The sequence below is a fragment of the Anopheles gambiae genome, chromosome 2, assembly GCF_943734735.2.
Source record: "Anopheles gambiae chromosome 2, idAnoGambNW_F1_1, whole genome shotgun sequence".
Taxonomy (NCBI): Eukaryota; Metazoa; Arthropoda; class Insecta; order Diptera; family Culicidae; genus Anopheles; species Anopheles gambiae.
Window position 1 is genome coordinate 72,961,900 of NC_064601.1, and position 19,564 is coordinate 72,981,463.

Consider the following 19,564-nt stretch of genomic DNA (forward strand, 5'->3'; position numbering starts at 1 on the left):
CCCCGTCCTCCCGGTCATCAGTTACCATTGACAGAGGCCCTTACTCTTCTTTCCGTCTTTCATGAACGCCTTCCTTTCTTTGAGCGATGGATCATAACATTCCGGAAGAAAACATATTTGGCGAAAGTGTTGCACACACACGCACACTCACACCCATGCGCAGACGGTTCAGCATACACCATATGAAAGCAAAAGCTTAGGGTAACAAAGTTATGCTTAATGCTTAACACGTTCAGTTCGATGACAGGCCGCAGGGACTGCCAGTGAACTTTCCAGTATATCGGTTTCACAATCAGCTTGCGTTCTAGATGCCGGCGGAACGGAATGTTGATGAAAATCAGTGCCGGGCTGAACATGTTAATGCGAATAAGAGTTCTGTGCGTTGCATAGCAAACCCTCCATCGTGAGCTAGCGATTCTTTAGTCACTTTTACATTGCAGCGTTTGAACTCATTGCACTTTTTTGGTTTGATCTGTGAAAATGCAACTTTATCGCCGCAATTTATGTAAGCGGCTTTTTAAAGCGCCATAGCAACTCATGAGCATTGTCCACACGCGAGAAAGATATAGCGCTATGGAGGGAAAAAGCATGGACGACGACTGACAGCGATTGGCAGTCTGACGCACCAACACATCGACACCTGTCACAGCGTGCTCTAGCGAGGGGTATGAGGCGGAGCCAGGGACTGGTAGCTCGACGAGCTGCTTGATAAATTTTCCGTTGGAGGGAAAAAGAAGGCATGAGAAAATTATCCGAACGCCATGATTTCATCCATCGCTTTGCACAGCGGGACGCTGTCAGTTAAGGCCGTCCCAACAATAACATCCCGCTGCGCAAATTCGAGCAGTTTCCAGCGTAGGAAATGTACCAAATTCTGCGCTGGCCAGCGCAGATTTTGGCTGGTCTCCCGCGCTGGACTTCAGCGATTCCTGCGCTGGGTCGCGCAGTTCGGGCAGTTCGGGCTAGACGGAGCGAGAGAGCGAATGTGACAACGTGGTCCATCTCTTTCTAACAATTTAAATAGACCAAAATTCAAATGTGGTGGTGCAAAAAAAATGTCACAGAGGTTGGTATATATTTAAATGGAAAAAAATAAATAATTAACTGATCTGTTATTGGCTGATGCTCTTCTGGTACTTGGTATGCGCGCGTGTGTTGCTTTTCCCCTTTGCCTGCCTGTGCGGGTATATTTCTTTACCTCCCCTCCTCGCTACCGGGTGTGTTCCCGTACCTCACCCCCTCGCCCCAGGGTATTTATTGCGCGTACGTTGCGCTCCTCCGTATCATATCCTTCTCACCTGTTGAACAAGTGTATACGTGCTAGCTAGCCTCCTCACACCAACGATCAGAGTGCTGTTGTGTTATTTGTGGTTGCGGATTAGTAACGGATATATTGGTGAGTTGTATATATATTATTTATTACTGGTTTTACTTACCGTGTGTAGTTTCGATCGCTGGAGTGTCCTTGCTCTCGGTGATCTTCCTTCATGCCGGTTCCGTGTAGACCATTTGACCGCGGTTACCATTAACGTGTACGATTCTAATTTAAATTTTTTATTTCTCCTAGCAAACAATGAGTTCTGATAAGAAAATTATCATCACTAAAGCCGTGCTGACACCGGCCACAACCACCGCCATCACCACGACCACCGCCGCCTCTGTCTCCGCCAGCACCACCTCCAGCCCAGGCACCTCCGCGGTCCCGAACCAGTCTGTCCGACCACCGACCAAGCGTCCGACGGTCCTGACAGCGGAGGGCTTGAAGGAGTTTAAACGACGGAGAGAATTGGGGGAATCATTTGTGCCACCTCAAAGTAGCGGTTCCCGTGCCGTTCCTATCCCCACCGTCTCCGGACAGGAATCCCAAAGCGCTGGTTCAAGTAAAGACAGTGCCGTGAAAATTCTGGGTTTCCAATTTGCGACCACCGCAGGCTGCCTCGCCGCTGGCCAAGCACACCCCGTAGCAACCGAGCCAGTTCCAACGACGTCTCGATCCTGCGCTCCCACCGCAACTCGGACCACCGCTCCCACCGCAACTCGGACCACCGCTCCCACCGCAACTCGGACTACCGCTCCTACCGCAACTCGGACCGCTGCTCCCACCGCAACTCCCACCGCCGATTTCACCGCTCCCACCGCCGATTTCACCGCTCCCATCGACGATTTCACCGCTCCCACCGCCGATTTCACCGCTCCCATCGACGATTTCACCGCTCCCACCGCCGCTTCCACCGCAACACGGACCGTCGCTCCATTAGTCCCTGTTGATTCAGTCACCGTCTCCGATTTGTACCGGTTGATAACCGAGAACGCCAACGACATAAATCGCCGCTTGGACGTTTTAACGGCGCAAAACGAATCCTTGCAGAAAGAGATCGCTGTTGTCCGGAAAACCACGGCGGTTTTGGAGGCCGTGGTAAACCGAATGCAGCAAACTCTATGTAGCGATGAGGATGGAACTTCGCGTCCCGTCCCGTAGGACTTCACGCTGCAGCCTGTACGGTCGGAGGACGAGCTGAACGACTTGGAACGCAAGTTGAGCGACAGGGAATATATGAGGAATTGCGTGAGTTGGCTGCACAGAAACATCACGTCCAGACATATGGACAAGCGGCTGAAGCAGGTGAAGGAGCTGGTACTGGATGCCACATTTGTGTTGAGTTGCCGTTGGTCTGCAAGGTACGATAAAATAGCGATGTCTGATTTCCCGAACGTATGTGAGCTGTTCCGGGGCGCGGCATCATGGGCGAATTCGTCCATAACAACATCATACGTTAGCAACTTTTCATACGCGTATTGCGATACATAAAATAAGCCAGTTAGTTTAAGTAAGGTTAAGTTTAAGTTTAAGATAGTTAAGTGACAACATTTCATTAGATTAGTAAATTAATTTCAAATTTAAGTTAAGTTAGTTACAGTTAAAGACGTATAAATTAAAGTATTAAAATAATGTAAATATATTATGACTATGACTACGAAAATAACATTTTGATTCTTTCACAAAACAACCAACCAAAACTTGCTCACTATTCGCCCGATTGATCTGAAACACAATACACAAAGTTGGGCTACGGGAGAGATACGGGAAGAGGCATATTTTTTACATTCACAATGAACACATGTGTGACAAAACTATTTCTCATTATTTACCCTATTTATCTAAAGCACAAAACACAAAGTTGGGCTACGGGAGAAATACCGGAAGTGGTATATTTTTTACAATCACAATTCTCCTTTCACCTGTGTAACAAAAATATTTCTCATTATTTACCCTACCCTAAAGTACAAAACACAAAGCTGGGCATATTTTTTCTTTTAGGCTTCATTTACATAAGTATGTGTCAACGGTACAAATGTGTATACCCCGGCCCGCGCTGTCTGTACTGCAGCTAACTTGCACATCAATGTACTGTTGGGGTAGTGTTTCAGGGTACCTGTGTTTAAGTCGTCCATGCTGGCCGAGTAAATATTCGCCTCCGTCGAGAGGCACGGTTCTGTAAATGCAGGCACCTGGCTCCAGAAACTATACCCCTGCACTGTGATTTCGTTGCCCGTTTTATTTATTTATTTATTTATTTATTTCATAAACAACCGACGGACCATTGTGTCTAATCGGCAACCTTATAATTAAATTAAGATATGTATAACAATGATCATTTATAACATATAAATAGACCTCTAGTTATAAGCTAACATTAAATGTGACGTAGACGCAATTTCTCCTTGAACGTAGAAGTAGACATACTGAAATCGAACAAATCTAACACTTCATTGAACTCGAGGGACATACGTATAATGGGGTGTCCCTGGCTATGGTTGTTGTGGGTACGCGGTACACGGAGATGGAAATTTGATCTAAAAATTCGACAGCCAGCGAACAAATTGATGTTGGCTAGTGATGCCGGGGAATCGATCTCTCCGTTAAGGAGCCGAAATATGAAAAGGCATTGGGCGTTTTTACGTCGAGAGCAGAGTGGTTCAAGTCCGAGAAGCAGACACCGCTGATGGTAGGTGGGCCGAGCGTGGTGGGATTGCCATGGAAGGAGTCGAACCGCGTACCTGGTGAGTCTCCGTTGAATGGCTTCGAGGCGATTGATGTCACCAACGCCGAGCGGGCACCATATCGGACAGCAGTACTCCAGGCACGACCTTACGATGGCACAGAAGATAGACTTGACGCACATGGGATCGGTAAACTCGCTACAGGTCCGCGTAATTAAACCAAGTAGCTGATTTCCCTTCGTTTTTGTGGCCGTTTCGTACCGGACCAACTCGCCCGAGTTGGCCATACACCACTGGTCGCGGAAATTTGGCCGCAGCGTGAAGCCCTCCCGTACGGTCGCTATGGTGTAGACACCAACCGTCCGCACCGATTGCTCGTCCACCTTTCGTTGGTTTTGCTGGCGCTTGGCAACATTAATATGTTGCAGTTCCAGCAAACGATGGACCGCTTGGACTAGGCTGTGCCTCCCGGAATGTACCAACTTTTTGAGGTCGTGCAAAAATGCCTCAAAATGAAGGCCGATATGGTTTTTAAACCCTCAAACCTGCGCACGTCCTCGTACACGTGCAGCAGGTTATGCACGTTGCTATTCATAAGCACTGGACTGTACAAATCTCCATAGGCTGCCACAAACCTTTAAAGAAATTAGTCGGCCAGTGCCCATTTTGCGCGGTGGTAGGTGCTACCCAGTAAAAGCGTGTTCCAATAACCAGGCCGTTCATAAAAAGGTGGTTCATTTCGTCCACGAACTGATCCAAAAACTCCTCCAGGATTAACGGTTTCGATTCGCCACAAAAAATCGCAACCGTCATCCGTACGAAAGAAGGCATTTCCCCACACCCTGGTACCACAGCGTCCCCCCTGCGATAGGCGTAATGGCTGTCTCCGGTGCTCTGGACGCGGGCGTGTTCAGTAACGTCCGAGCATCCTTGGGCAATCTGGCGTTGGGAAAATGCTGCCGCAAATGGCCCAGCAAAAGGCTCAAACTGCGATGAGTTTGCCCAGTTTGCAGGGCCCACAGCCGCAAACCTTCCTCGCACGAAAGGTCTTCGTACGGTTGGTCCGGCGTTTGCACCTCGACCTGGATGTCTTCGACGTCGTCACTTTCTGCCCCGCTGCATGCGTCGGCCATGCTGTCCTCCTCGCTGTCGCTAAGCGGAGCAGCATCGTCTGTTAAACAGCTCGGACCGGGCTCCATGTACGATGGTTCAGCATCATCGGCTTGGTTTTCTGTAATATAGACACGTAGCCAGTCTCGTAGTACAGTCGTCAACTCGTACGATTTAACAACATGCCCGTCATGGGTTCAATCCCCAAATAGACCGCGCCGCCATACGTAGGACTGACTATCCTGCTATGGGGGGAATCATTTAGTCACTGAAAGCCAAGCCCACAAGTGGGTTCAGGCAGGCCTTGACCGACATCGGTTGTTGAGCCAAATAAGAAGAAGAAGACAAGTAGCACATTTTACAACACTGCTCGTTACATTCACCGCACACTCATAACCGTTCACCAAGTACTCACCCACAGTCGGCAGCTCCGGTTGCCGGGCACGACGGAATTCCCTCTCCACCTCCTCAAAACGCCGCTTACACGCCCGTTCAGCTGCATGGTACACCAAGCCACTCTTTTTGTCTGGATTACGTTCCATTTTCACGCTTTTACTACAAACACTTTGCGACTGGTGCACTGGTTAAAGTTCTGTTGGCGTTTGTTTTCATTTCTCAACGGTTCCTTTCTCCACGCTTTGCATTGACAACACGCGAGAATGAGATAGCGCTAGGGAGGGAAAAAGCACGGACGATGGCTGACAGCGATTGGCCGTCTGACACACCAACACATCGATAGCTGTCACAGCGCGCTCAGGCGAGAGGAATGAGGCGGAGCCAGGGACGGGCAGCTCGACGAGCTGCTCGACAAATTTGCCGTTGGAGAGAAAAGGAAGGCATGATAAAATTCTCAGAACGCCATAACGCCTTCCGTCGCTTTGCACAGCGGGATCCGTTCCAACAGGAGGCATTCGAGCAATTTTATAAAAAAGTATATAGGGTAGTGTCGTGTTTATCTTATTCACGTCACTCAGGAGTAGTGTTGGGATAGTCAGGATTCTGATGATTCGAAGATTCAATCCCTAGAAAGATTCGATCGGATCGGATCCCCTTTGTAGGATTTGAATCCCTAAAAGATTCCTTTGAGAATGGGATTTGATTGCGATTCGATTAGGATTGGGATTCGTATGCGATTTGATTGAGATTGGGATTCCTTTGCGATTCGATTGGGATTCGTTTGGTATTCGTTTGGGACTCGGGATCTATTTAGGGAAATTAACAGTTTGCACACGATCTGGGAGGTCACAACAGGATTCTCTCATTGATGATTGTAAATGGCCAATTACAGATACGTTAGGTTCACCTGCTTCAGAAGGTAGTGCCCTAGGGCCAACCATTGGCACTAGTGGAACTGGCCATATGCATGTCGCAGTTTTGTCCTGATAAGTGGTGCGCCAGATCCATTTATTGGTTCTTGGTGGGCTACGTAAAGGATGCTAGGAAATACCATTGTATTCGATGGAGTATGACCCGTTTTTTACTTGATGAAACTATGTTGGTGATCTTGGGTTCCTATGGGAGTTTTCCGATGCCACCACTTGCTCGTACAAAACATTTCAAGATACCTATCAGAGTAATATTATCGTAAAGATAGTTCCGTCCTTCTCAAACCTATTTTGGGGAAAGAGATGGGACTTATAATCATCATCAGCGATACACTAGTGTGTAAATAAAAAACAGCTTCGAACGGCTTCTGTTACATTTGTTATTGTTTGTACTTAAGTTATTCATATACATAAAATGGAACCTCGAATGGTTCACGAACATAATCAACAAATAAATAATATTAATTATAATAATTTTTGAAACGGACATCCCGATACCGACGATCATACGCAATGCCCCCGGACTACTCTGAAAATGGGCTCATGGAACGTACGTACTCTAAGCGAAGCCGGAGCCTTGAAAAAACTTGATGATGCCCTAGCCACACTGAGCATGGACCTCGTAGCTTTACAAGAGATTCGGTGGCTAGGGAACGGTGTGCACAACAGGCGTGGTAAGCATTGCTACGACATATACTACAGCTGCCACGACCGCCACCTCGTGCTCGGAACGGGTTTCGCCGTAGGTCCCCGGTTGAAACCCGCAATCATGGATTTCAAGGCTATAAACGATAGGCTATGCACCCTGCGCATGCGAGGCAAATTCTTTAATATAAGCCTCATAAACGTTCACGCCCCTACCGAAGAGAAAGAGGAAGAGGAGAAGGACCTTTTTTACGGCCGCCTCGCTAGAATCGTAGATGCGTGCCCCAGACATGACCTCATAATCATCCTGGGGGACTTCAACGCAAAAGTCGGTAGGGAGCCAATGTACCGCCAATACACTGGCTGTCACAGTCTGCATGAGCACAGTAATGATAATGGTAGTAGATTGGTCCAGTTCGCCGCAGCAAATAATCTGGTTGTAGGAAGTACCAAATTTGCGCGCAAAAAAAATCCACAAGTAAGTAGTAATTATAATAATTATAAAAACAAAACCGAACAACATAAAAAGATAACCTTGAGCAGTTCAAATGAATTTTACATAATTCAAAAAAAGAAGAGAGAGAAAGCCTCGAGCGGATCAGATTAAATTGTCGAGTACAAACTCAAAACTGCTAATTGTAATTAACGTTATAAAAAAGAGGAATTAAGAGGAATTAAGAGGAAATAAAAAAAGAGAAAAAAGCGAGCTTGAAGATTTTGAAATTTATTTGTGATGAGATGTGTTGCTATACAAAAAAAAAAGAGAATTTAGAGTGGGTTCAAGTGGGGGGCGAAGCAAACCGTACCGAACGCTTGCGATCGTGTTTCGCACACCCCGCTGCGCAAACGATCGAAAACTTCTCAAACTCAAACTGCAAACATATTTCACAGCCCATAGCTGTGAAATATTTCGCTATCAAAATTCCCGTCCACCAGTCCAATAAACAACTGTGCACTTGTTTATAACAATAGTCGTTTTGAATAGACACCGCTGTCTACCACTTGCTCACACGTCAGATGGTGTAAGCTACTCTGTCCAATTCAATAAAACAATTTTCGCCTTCGATAAGCAACTGTCAGATTCGGCACAGTTTGTTTTGTTTTGACAAATTTTGCAAAAACAAAACATTTTCAAACACGTTTCTTTTATTCAAGAAATATGCAGTATAAACCATACATACATACATAGGTTTTAGTAAGGTAAAGAAGAAGCCGTTACAACCCGGTCCACAGTATTGGTCGTTACGTCAAAGAAGAAGAAAATTTGTACGGGAGGATGTGGCTTGAATTGCTGCGCTCAGCCTCGGCTCGTAAAGGAGGCAAGATCACCTGTACAACAAAGAGATTAGGAAGATGGCAGGGAGCTGTGGGGTCTTATTGGCCACGGACTGCAATCGATCACGTGGCTCCACGGAGCGCTGGTATGTGGTCGGCGAGTGCAGTATGTAGTTCGCCAGCCACCATTTGCGGATGGTTCCCACCCGGTAGGTCGACCCACCCAGTGGCGGATTAACAGGTGTAGAGGCCCTAAGCGGTCACACGAATGTGTCGAGCGAGAAGATATATGAGGAATGCTAAACCAGAGAAGGTTTGCGAAGTAATTTTACTTTTGAGCGGGGGCTCCACACGGCCGCTTTATTTGCGTACTGTCAGTGGCGGATCTAACGGTAGGCGGACTAGGCGGTCGCCTGGGGCCCCGCCGATTTAGGGGCCCCGTAGATCGCTAGTCTACGATAGTATGCCTATGGACAGAGTACTAGCGACAAGGGCCCCCGGAAGGATGGACGTTGGGGCCCCGAGGCTGGCGAATCAATGGCGAGTTCAGCGACGGGCTAGAACACAACTCTCTATGCCACCCGCCAGGCAGCGACATGGCCGCGCCGCACCATTCGCAACGATGATGCGTCTCCAAAAAAGGCGAGAGAAGGAGCAAGCCAGGCAACGCGAGCGAGCGATGCGTGCGCCAGCTATGTCGAGGATATTTCGTTTATAAATTTGCAACAAATTTGAATGCGAAATATTTCACAGCCATGAGCTGTGAAATATGTTTGCAGTTTGAGTTTGAGAAGTTTTCGATCGCTTTGCGCAGCGGGTAGTGTCAGAAAATTCTGAACTTACATTACAAAAATTACAAAAAGAACTAGACGCTTTGAAAAAACATTGCATCCAACCTAACGAACTAATCCCTAGAAAAAAGAACAAGTTCAAAGGCATGCTTGCTTCAAATTAATCAAATTGATTTCATATTGAAATAAAAGCAACGGGTCAAGTGGATAAATGAAGAAGTAAACCGTGCTCTTACCCTTCGATATTTTGGGAAAAGAGGATATGAGTACATGCGGAATGATATGAATCTTCTGGTAACATGTCCAATGACGATACAAAATTTTGCAAGGACAATCAATTTCAAGGATCATTTTGGAAGATATTATTAGTATTATATTATTCATGGGAAATTTTGTAAAAGGATTGCAGAGCAGAGACACTGAATGCATTTTAAGCTTTGATTAAATGAAAATTCAATATACCATGGAATACGACCCAGATTCGGATGAAGTAATTGGTCTAATTAAATTCAAGGAGTGATGGCCAGTGGCTTGTTTAAAAATTGGAAGCACCCAATTTATATTGATTTTGACAAGAAGATGTGCGAAGCAACAATAATCAGTTAAATTCATAAATTAAATGTAATAGATATACATGTAGCTGCCATTATCAGTGATAATGGGTCCAGCAATATAGGATGTTGGAACAAATTAGGTACCCACAACTTTACTAAGCACCCATGAACAAAAAAGTATACATAATCCCAGATACTCCTCACTTAATAAAACTGTTGCAAAACTGGCTTGTGGACTGTGACCATTCCATTATAAAGACACGATACTCTCCGTCGGAGCTTTGAAAGCCATAGTACAGGAAAGATTAAAAGTGGAAATGACACCACTTTTCAAATTGACTCAGGGACGACTTAATTTTGTCCAGACACGAAAGGAAAATTGTACGTCGAGCTGCTGAACTTATTTCGAGAACGACTGGTACTTGTTGCCGAAGAAAAAATATTAGCTGAATTTATGAAAGTGGTAGACTTGTGGTTTAGCATTTCTTTTTCTTATTCAACTGATGCTAAGTTACATATAATAGGTCTTACACGGGTAGTGATGACCAAATGTAAGCTCTCGATATGTTCGAATATGTATCAAATATGAGACCATTAGGAAAGAATAACATGCAAATATTCCACAAGAGCATTTTGATGCAGATTACATCATTGAAATCACTGTTCGTCGATATGTAGGAGACGCATAACATCAGCTATTTATCTACATAACAGGTAAAACAAGGTTTCTAGTTTATTTTTTATTATCTTCTTCTTCTTCTTCTTTGGCTCAACAACCGATGTCGGTGAAGGCCTGCCTGTACCCACTTGTGGGCTTGGGCTGTCAGTGACTAATTGATTCACCCCCCATAGCAGGATAGTCAGTCCTACGTATGGCGGCGCGGTCTATTTGGGGATTGAACCCATGACGGGCATGTTGTTAAGTCGTACGAGTTCACGACTGTACTACGAGACCGGCTAATTTTTTAATATATTTGTTTTAATTATATGATTTTTTTGTTTCAGCTAAATCAGGACTCGCTAGAAAAAAATCGCCACTACCATTAAAAGGTGGAGCAGCGAATGTGCTTCCTCCACCTTTGAATGGTATACATAGAAATTCACTGATGATTCTCGTTAAATCACCAACATTGTTGCGGAATGTTACTTTTATGCCAGAAAATGTAGAAAGTGCTACTAATGTCACGTCGACTAGTACCGTTGAAAACGAAAAAACTGGGATACTAATGATAATTTCGTTTTTGCAACGATGTTTGAGGAATCCGAAACCGTTTCTTTGCTTCCTGATGTGGATGAAATGTTACCAAACAATAAATTTCAAACACGAGAATCCAGTGCAATAACAAGTCTATCAGAACAAGAACAGGATGGACTAGAATATTTTTTGGGATACATTGCAAGAAAGTAGAAAAATAGACATTCAAATTTAAAGCTAGGGACATATACTTGTAGGATATATACATATACTCAGAAGGATACTTGGCTCCGTATGTGTGGAAGGACAATGTAGGAGCCGCTATAATGACGAGCTATACGAGATGTACGGCGACCTCACTGTCGTGCAGCGTATCAAGCTCACCAGGCTCCGGTGGGCTGGCCATGTTGTACGCATGGAAACGGACGACCCAGCCCGTAAAGTCTTTTTAGGCCGTCCACAAGGACAGAGGAGGCGTGGTAGGCCCAAATTGAGGTGGCAAGATGGCATGGAGGCATCCGCCATTAAGGCCGGGATAACGGACTGGCAGACGAAGGCGCGAGACCGCGAGCGGTTTCGGACACTCCTGAGGCAGGCCAAGACCGCAAAGCGGTTGTAGCGCCGGATAAGTAAGTAAGTCATATACTTGTAACCCCACAGAAGATGTGGGCATTTCGGTTCTTTTAACTTTACGTGAATGAACTGAGTCGTTCATAACAATGAACGCGATCGTGATCTCGGTTCTTTCGTTCATTTACAAAAAGCAATACCTGTAAATCAACACACTATTCGAAAATTGGTAGAACTACCGATTATTTGGTAGCTCTCGTCACCAGAACAGCAAGTCTGAATAGGTATTCCTCAATATAGGCCATACTCGATATACGCTATTTCGCTATACGCAATGTTTTTGTAACATAAATTCTAATTTGGCCGAATTTTAAAACCCGTTTTAAAAGGTACAAAATGAAATCTTCAGATAAAATCAGTTTAAATTCCAGCGCTTCAGTTCCAGCGCTTGTCGGTCTGACCCTATGTTCCGCATGTCGGCTCTCTTCAATACTGTCTCGGATTGCTTCGACTTCGATATCTCGACTCAGTGCTTCAAGGAACGTCTCCGGCTTTTGCCGTGGCCGCAGTGAATTGCGATGCAAATCTTGTTTTTGTTATGTATTTTTTTTTAATGAACTGTTACATCTTAATTAGGCCATACGGCCCGTTGAAGATTAAATAAATAATAACAATAATAAATAACTAATTCAGTGGATAAAACCTATTATTTCAAGCAAAATTATATGAAAATTTGCTATAATTTGACTGAAAACCTCATAATTTGACTTACGCTAATATTCGAGGTACGCTATTGCATAACATTGCCTCCGTTGTCCGGAAAACTACGGCGGTTATGAAGGTCGTGGTGAACCGACTGCAACAGACAATATGTGGGGATGAGGATGGAAGTTCGCCTCCCGTCCCGTAAGACTTTACACTGCAGCCTGTACGGTTGGAGGACGAGCTGAACAACATGGAACGCAAGTTGAGCGACAAACAATACATGAGGAATTGCGTGGTTTCACTGCACAGCAATTTTTTTTTTTTGTATATGAGGAACGAAAAAATATCGTTTTCCCATTTCCCGAACGTGCTGTTCCGGAGCGTGGCATCATGGGCGAATTCGTCGATTACATCAAAATATGTTAGCGATTTTTTCAAACGCGTATTGCGATACGTAAAATAAGCCGGTTAGTTTAATTAAATTTAAGTTTAAGTTTAAGATTGTTTAGTACCAAAACTATTTCTCATTATTTACCCCATTTATATAAAGAACAAAACACGAAGCTGGGTAAAGGCATATTTTTTTTTTATTCTTCATCAACATAAGCGTATGTCAACGGTACATATGTATACCCCGTCCTGCGCTGTCTGCACTGCAGCTAACTTGCACATCAAGGTACTGCTGGGGTAGTGTTTAAGGGTAACGGTGTTTAAGTCAGCCTTGCTGACCGAATAAATATTCGCCTCCGTCGAGAGGCACGGTTCTATGAATGCAGGCACCTGCTTAAAGAAACCATACCCCTGTTCTGTAATTTCACAATGGTGTCGGCACCAACCGTCCGCACCTATTGCTCACCGTTTCCAGAGTTGGACGTATCGCAGGTCGCGCAGCTTGCGTTGATAATCTGATGGGAGCTTTAACAGGCGCAAGTGCGCCGACACTTCACGATGTTGCCGGCGTGGCTAGTAACACGGAACGCCAGGGAAGCCTTTTATCCACAAATCGATCAACTTGACCTCCACAGCCTTGTATAGTAGGTGCATATCTTCGGCCGACACAAAATCGGTCACGATATCACAACCTAATAGACTGGTAAGGGGGGTACGTTTGTTACAGTGTGTTTGATATTTGTCATCGTAAAAATCGTTGTTCATGCACTTCTGGCACGCGCTGCACACAATTTGCGATTTAACACTTGCAAGAAAATGAAACGAAAAATAATTAGAAATAATGCATAGTACCGTATTTCACTGTGCATGTAAAGCGGACACACATTCCACCGTATGTGTAGAAGGAACTTTATCAACAACCTACCATTAATGATTGCACGTGCTGGAGCATCTTCTATGATATAATGCGGGGCTACCCATTAAAAGCAGGATGAATTTTTCCGTCGCTTTGCACAGCGGGAATATTCAGCGGAAATGATACTACTCGCAATGCAATGTTTAACGGGACTCGTGCGAGCTGGCCAGTTTCGTGGAAAAGTCGTCACCTCGTAAAACTTAACAACATGCTCAACATGGATTCAAGACACAAATGGACCGTGCCGCGATACGGTAGGACAGACCCCGTATGTGTGCTATGGGAGGAAATCCAAAAGTAACTGAAAGCCAACCCCACAAGTGGTACATGAAGCCTTGACCGACAATGGTTGTTAAGCCTAAAAAGAATAATGTATTGGTGGATTGTTGATGTTTCAATAGCTTTAAACGCAAAAGCATCATTTTTGGCGGTTAAATTCCAAATTTACCAATTCACTGTTTATGCTCAGCATAAACAACTCCCAATCCGCACTATCATCACAGATTTAGATTTTTATTTTTGAGAGAAAACTCTATTTTCTGATTATTTATTTCACGTCAGACCCACCGCGTGTTTAGTAATTTCATATAGGAACAGCCGTTGCAAAGTTAAACTGCAGGGGTTGGATATATTTTTCCATTAATTTCCGAAAGATACTGTGTTACGCAGTCTCTGGAAGAAGCATTGTAATCGTGGCGAAGGCTGAAAACCAACTAATTTTTCCATTACTTGTTCTTCTCACTTTTCTGCTTCAGGACTATCAGCTGAACAACGCTCCTTTGATGAATACTATAGCATTGCGGAAATTATAATGTGAGGGTAAGTACTTTTCCAATTTTCATTTAGGATAACTGTACCTGTTTTCGACAGTGTAGCTGTTTTCGGCAGTGTAACTAAAAACGTGCAATTACGCAAAACGGGTTGAAAATAGTCTACACACATTTTTAAAGAGAGATATATTCATTTGTTATTCATATTCAAAGTATCACACCATTTCCTTGCATATTTTTCTTTTGTGTTTCGGAGTGGTGCACAATTGACGATATTAAAGGACATACGCGGCTCTTTTGTATCAATCACTATATTCTAATATAAATAATATATATGCTACAAGATATATGTCGGGTCGCAACCTATGATCGAGTGCCAACCCTCGGTAGCCCGATCGCTCCCGAAGCCCTTAACGGCCATTCGGTCGTCGGATGCTGTCAGTTTCACGACAGCATCGAGTCGTGGTTACACTGCACTGTTTCTGTACACAACATTTTCAAAATATCAAACAAAATGTGCAGAGTTCACAATTTTTCGGCAGATTTGCTGTCAGCCAATAGTTTGGAAGGTTTTGTTATGAAGAAAACCAGAGCAGTAAACCAATGAAAGTGTGGTTTTAATGAAAGATGCTATGGTTGCAGAATTGATTCTAGCCCGTTTAAAATTTTAAAGTCACGAAAAAAAGCAGTTATTCCATTTAAATGCTGCCGAAAACAGGTACAGGTTGATTTTTGACAGATCAATGCTGTAGACTCCCGCCGAAACTTTAAACAATAACACACTTTTGAATAAATAATCCAATAACTTGAGAGAAAATTAATAATTTGTGAGCTAGTCAGAGCCGTACTCTATAGCCGTCAGGCAGTCTCATTTATCCAATGTCTACTTTGTTTGTAACTCAAATCAAAATGACTGTAAAAATTGCCAGCAAAATGCCCAAACATAAAATTAATAAATTATAGCACTAATCAACACCAATCATAGGAAAGTGAGAATTTTTACACTGTTTTTAAATATTTTTGTCCACCTATTGGCATTAATTCAAACATTAACCGCCCCGTATTCGCGTTGCCCAAAATAGGACCAAACTGGGAACAAAAAAATGGGATCGAAAACAGTGTTTTCATTTTCACGAATATCTCTAAACATACAAATCGGCAAAAACATAGCACAACATAATACGATCGTTTATCGTTCAAAATAATGTCACTTTCATGAACAATAATTAAAATTGTAGGTGTACCTGCAGTTTTAGTGCAAAGCTGCACTAAGCTGCCCATTACTGGTACGTTGACCCTAATATAATATGATAATGCTTCATGCTATATGCGGATGACGTTAACATTTTTCTTCCTGTATCTTCTACAGCTGATTGTCTAGTCCTTCAATCCTGGCTCTGTAAATTCTCTACATGGTGTGCTTCTAACGGTTTAGTCCTGTGTCCTGAAAAATGTTCCGTCTTGTCTTTCTTCCGATCTTCTACAAGTATAACTCATGCTTATAGTGTCTGTGATGCCCCTATTCCCCGTGCGTTCTTGTCTAAGGATCTTGGCGTCTTCTTTGACCCGAGTCTTTCTTTCAAGGAGCACACGGACTATGTCATCAACAAGGCCAACAAAAGTCTTGGTTATATTTGTCGCATGTCCACTGAGTCGTCGGTTAACTCGTTGGCTGGCTGGCTGATGGGCTGGCTGGCTGATTGACTGACTGGCTAGCTGGCTGACTACCGAATACGTGTGGCCACACGCTTGTTGCTGTTGCCGAGTGCGCTGCACAGTAGTGTTGCGTTGCTGTAGTACATGTAGCACATGTAGCGCTAGCTGGGCAGTTAACTAAATAGTTATGTACAAAGTACAAGTGCATATCGTGAAATGTGCATGGTGCAGAATCGGTTGTACTTTAGCAATAAATCATAGCCAAAGCATCGAGAGCACAGGTTATTGGTGTTAAACTGTGTTTTTGGTGTTTTGTGCGATATTTTTCTTTTTTAGCAAATTATAAAATCAATTATCAATTATCGGAATCATCGGAAATTTAATTTATGAAAGTGTATAGCACAGGAAAAAAAATAGATAAGAAAATGAGCGAGCTTAGCCACGTTAAGTCGATAGGGCAGATAGCGGTTTTAACGCAGCGGTTTTGTGAGGTACGCAAAGAAGGAATGCGTACAAATAACAACGTGAAGGTTCGGAATGCTCTATCCGAAAGGGTAGTGTGTTCCAAAACTCAAGATTGTCGCTTGCACAACTTCTCCGCATTACCTTCGAGTGGTCGCAAAACTCGCACGTGAAGCGTACTAGGGCCGAGTCAGGTGTTAGCCGCAAAACGGTTAACGAATGGTTTAAGCTTCTTAGGGAAAATGTAGTGCATATGTTGAGAAGAATAGGCGGCTGATAGGAGGCCCAGGACTAACGATGGAGATCGACGAGTCTCTCATCGTAAAACGTAAGTACAACCGAGGCCGATTGCCAAGGACTGGGGAGCTATGGTTGGTAGGGGGTATTTGTAGGGAAAATAAGGAAATTTTCTTAGAGATAGTCGGTAGGAGAACTAGGGAAAATTTGCACGACCTAATCCTCGAGTTTTGATTGGGGCACCACAATAATGACCGATTGTTGGAGATCATACGACACTCTCGAGGATTATGATTACGTGCATAAAAAGGTAAATCATTCAGTTAGCTTCGTAAATCCAGAAGATAGGGAAATTCATACACAGACTATAGAAAATTTATGGGGTAAAATTAAGCCATTTTTGAGAAGCAAGGGAACAAATAAGAAGACGTTGATCTCGTACATCAGAGAGTATGAGTTCAAACGGTGTAGCACGAATGTTTTTGAAAGCATTCTGCTCGCCTTAAAAGCTGAGTAGGCCCAGCTTAGGACCAGCATAGGGACCAAGATCCCTATGATCTATTTTTTTACGATTATTTCAATCACATTTTATCATTAAAGGTGACAAGGAGTTTTATCTGACGTATGCGGGGTGTGCAGTGAGTGTAACACGGTGCGTGGTTTATACTAATAATAAGAAATGCAATTGCTCTTATAGTCACAGTATATGACACATTTTCTTTCATATTGCTTACAGATGCTTCATTCAAGCAGCTCAACGTTTTCTTCCTCTACTGCGGTATCAGAATCGTAACATCGTAAATGTCGCGAGTCCTTTATAGCACATGAGTAGTAATTCTAACCATTAACATGCAATATAAAACGTTTTTCAATCCGCATAACCGACCCTCTGTGTTTAAAAGTGTTATATTGTTCGTTAGTAAGACCGATTTTGGAATACTGTGTTGTTGTTTGGTGTCCCACGTCATTAACATCGATTGACCGCATTGAAAGAGTACAGAGATCATTTACTCGGTATATTGTCAGCAAAATGCCCGGCTACACGTCAGAAGCCCTACCGGACTATGAGCAAAGCTGCCATCTGTTTTGGTCTGGACTCATTGGAGAAACGCCGTCACATTACCCAAATAATGTTGGTTGCCTCACTCATCTCTAATGCTGTGGATTCACATATCATTCTTTCATCCCTGCATTTCTATGTTCCAATTCGTTCCTTACGCCCTCGTGCTCCTTTATTTGTTCCAAATCGACGCACTTCAGTTGGTTTAAATGACCCTTTATTTATTACGTGCTGTGAGATTGTTTAATTCCTGCGCACACCTGGTTGACCATTACCTCTCCTTACCATCCTTCCGATCCATCCTCCGAGCAAATATTTAATAAGTTTAGGTAATAGGTATGTTGTTAAAAATTAAATTCAGACAGCAGTTATGCAAATTTTTAAAAAATTGTTTCTTCTACCAGCGACCTACTTCTATTGTTGTGACAAATGTCAGCACGTGTCACACGAACCATCGGTGGTATGCTGTTCGAAGACCAATGCTGTGAACCCACAGTCAATTGCACGATCAGCACGGTTACAGTATAGCGCGAGGTTCAACACCTGAGGCCCCGGATGCCCCGCACGACAAAATCGAGCAGTTTTGTAGCGCTTTTGGCGGAAAGCGATCGAAAAAGCGAGCAGAAATCCCGCTGCGCAAAGCGATCGAAAACTTCTCCAACTCAAACTACAAAAATATTTCACAGCCCATTGTTATTTCAGGCCTGATTATTAAACACAAACGGAAAGGACACAAGACAAGTGCGTCAAGACAAACGGAAAATAGATATGCATTTTGAAACCGTTCTTGTGATACACAAGTTTCGTTAAATTTGTTCTTTCGTTAAAGCTGTGTCAAAGCCTGGATTCCGATCGAAGAAATATATCAATCCAAAAATTTCAGCGCTGAAAATTTCGAAATATTTCATTTATAAATTTGCAATACAGTGGGACGTCGATTATCCGGGCAGATCGGGACCGGGCGGTTGCCGGTTAATCGATTTGCACGGATAATGGTCCAAGAAATGTCAAACGCATATTCACGCAAATTCACTAGTTTTATGATTAATTCACATGGAATCAATCGATTAATCGTTAGTAGAATATTATTTTAATCAATAACTGTAGGTTTAACAACAGTTCGTAAACAAAAAAGAATTTCGAAAATACCACTAGACACTACAGAGCTGCATAAGAAACTGGTTAGCCACTTGACTATCGCTGCAAACTTTCGCTATACGCATGAACAGCTGTCAGATTTATGCGCACGGTAAAGCCGCCCGCCGGTTAATCCGGCCTCGGATAATCAACGTTCTACTGTAATTTTGAATGCGAAATATTTCACAGCCATGCGCTGTGAAATATGTTTGCAGTTTGAGTTTGAGAAGTTTTCGATCGCTTTGCGCAGCGGGGCGTTATACAACGGAGCACTCTGGTGCGCTCTCCGCAAGAGCAATACCCATCGGCTGACGAGCATGAGTGCCCGCCGGTACCGGTAGGTAGGGAGAGGAAACCCAGCTTTAGGGGAACACAGTTAGAAGGTCATTTGAGTCCACAACACAATCGGAGATCAACAATCCGAAATCAATGTAATGTGTAACTTAATAGATTACTAAAAAATGATTAAATAAAAGAACATAAAACGTTTTACTTTTTATTGACGAACTATAGCAAGAGTGCGAGCGTGTCTCTATGACGACTCCGCTCATCTACACATCGTTCTGTTCTCTCGCTCTCAGTCAGTTCGGGTTTTGGATTGAGGTATAGATGTATTTATTTATGAATTAATTCACGTATTTATTTTTAATAACTACGTTTTAATTATCAACGTACTATACAAATTTTGTAAACAATAAAAGTTTTATCCTTATAAATACATATATGCTGCTTTGATCGTCATATGCAAATCTTGAAATGTTAAA

At 43.5% G+C, this 19,564-nt stretch overlaps 1 protein-coding gene across 1 annotated transcript; it reads right to left on the reverse strand.

Moving 5' to 3' along the window:
- Positions 1-3,265: 3,265 nt before the first annotated feature.
- On the reverse strand, positions 3,266-5,834 carry LOC133391425 (uncharacterized). Its single transcript, XM_061645821.1, has 2 exons — positions 5,528-5,834; positions 3,266-5,233 (listed from the first exon to the last, which is right to left on the reverse strand). Exons 1-2 carry the CDS (start codon positions 5,652-5,654, stop codon positions 4,812-4,814), a joined length of 549 nt encoding a protein of 182 aa, XP_061501805.1. The 5' UTR covers positions 5,655-5,834; the 3' UTR covers positions 3,266-4,811.
- Between the last annotated feature and the right edge of the window lie 13,730 nt (positions 5,835-19,564).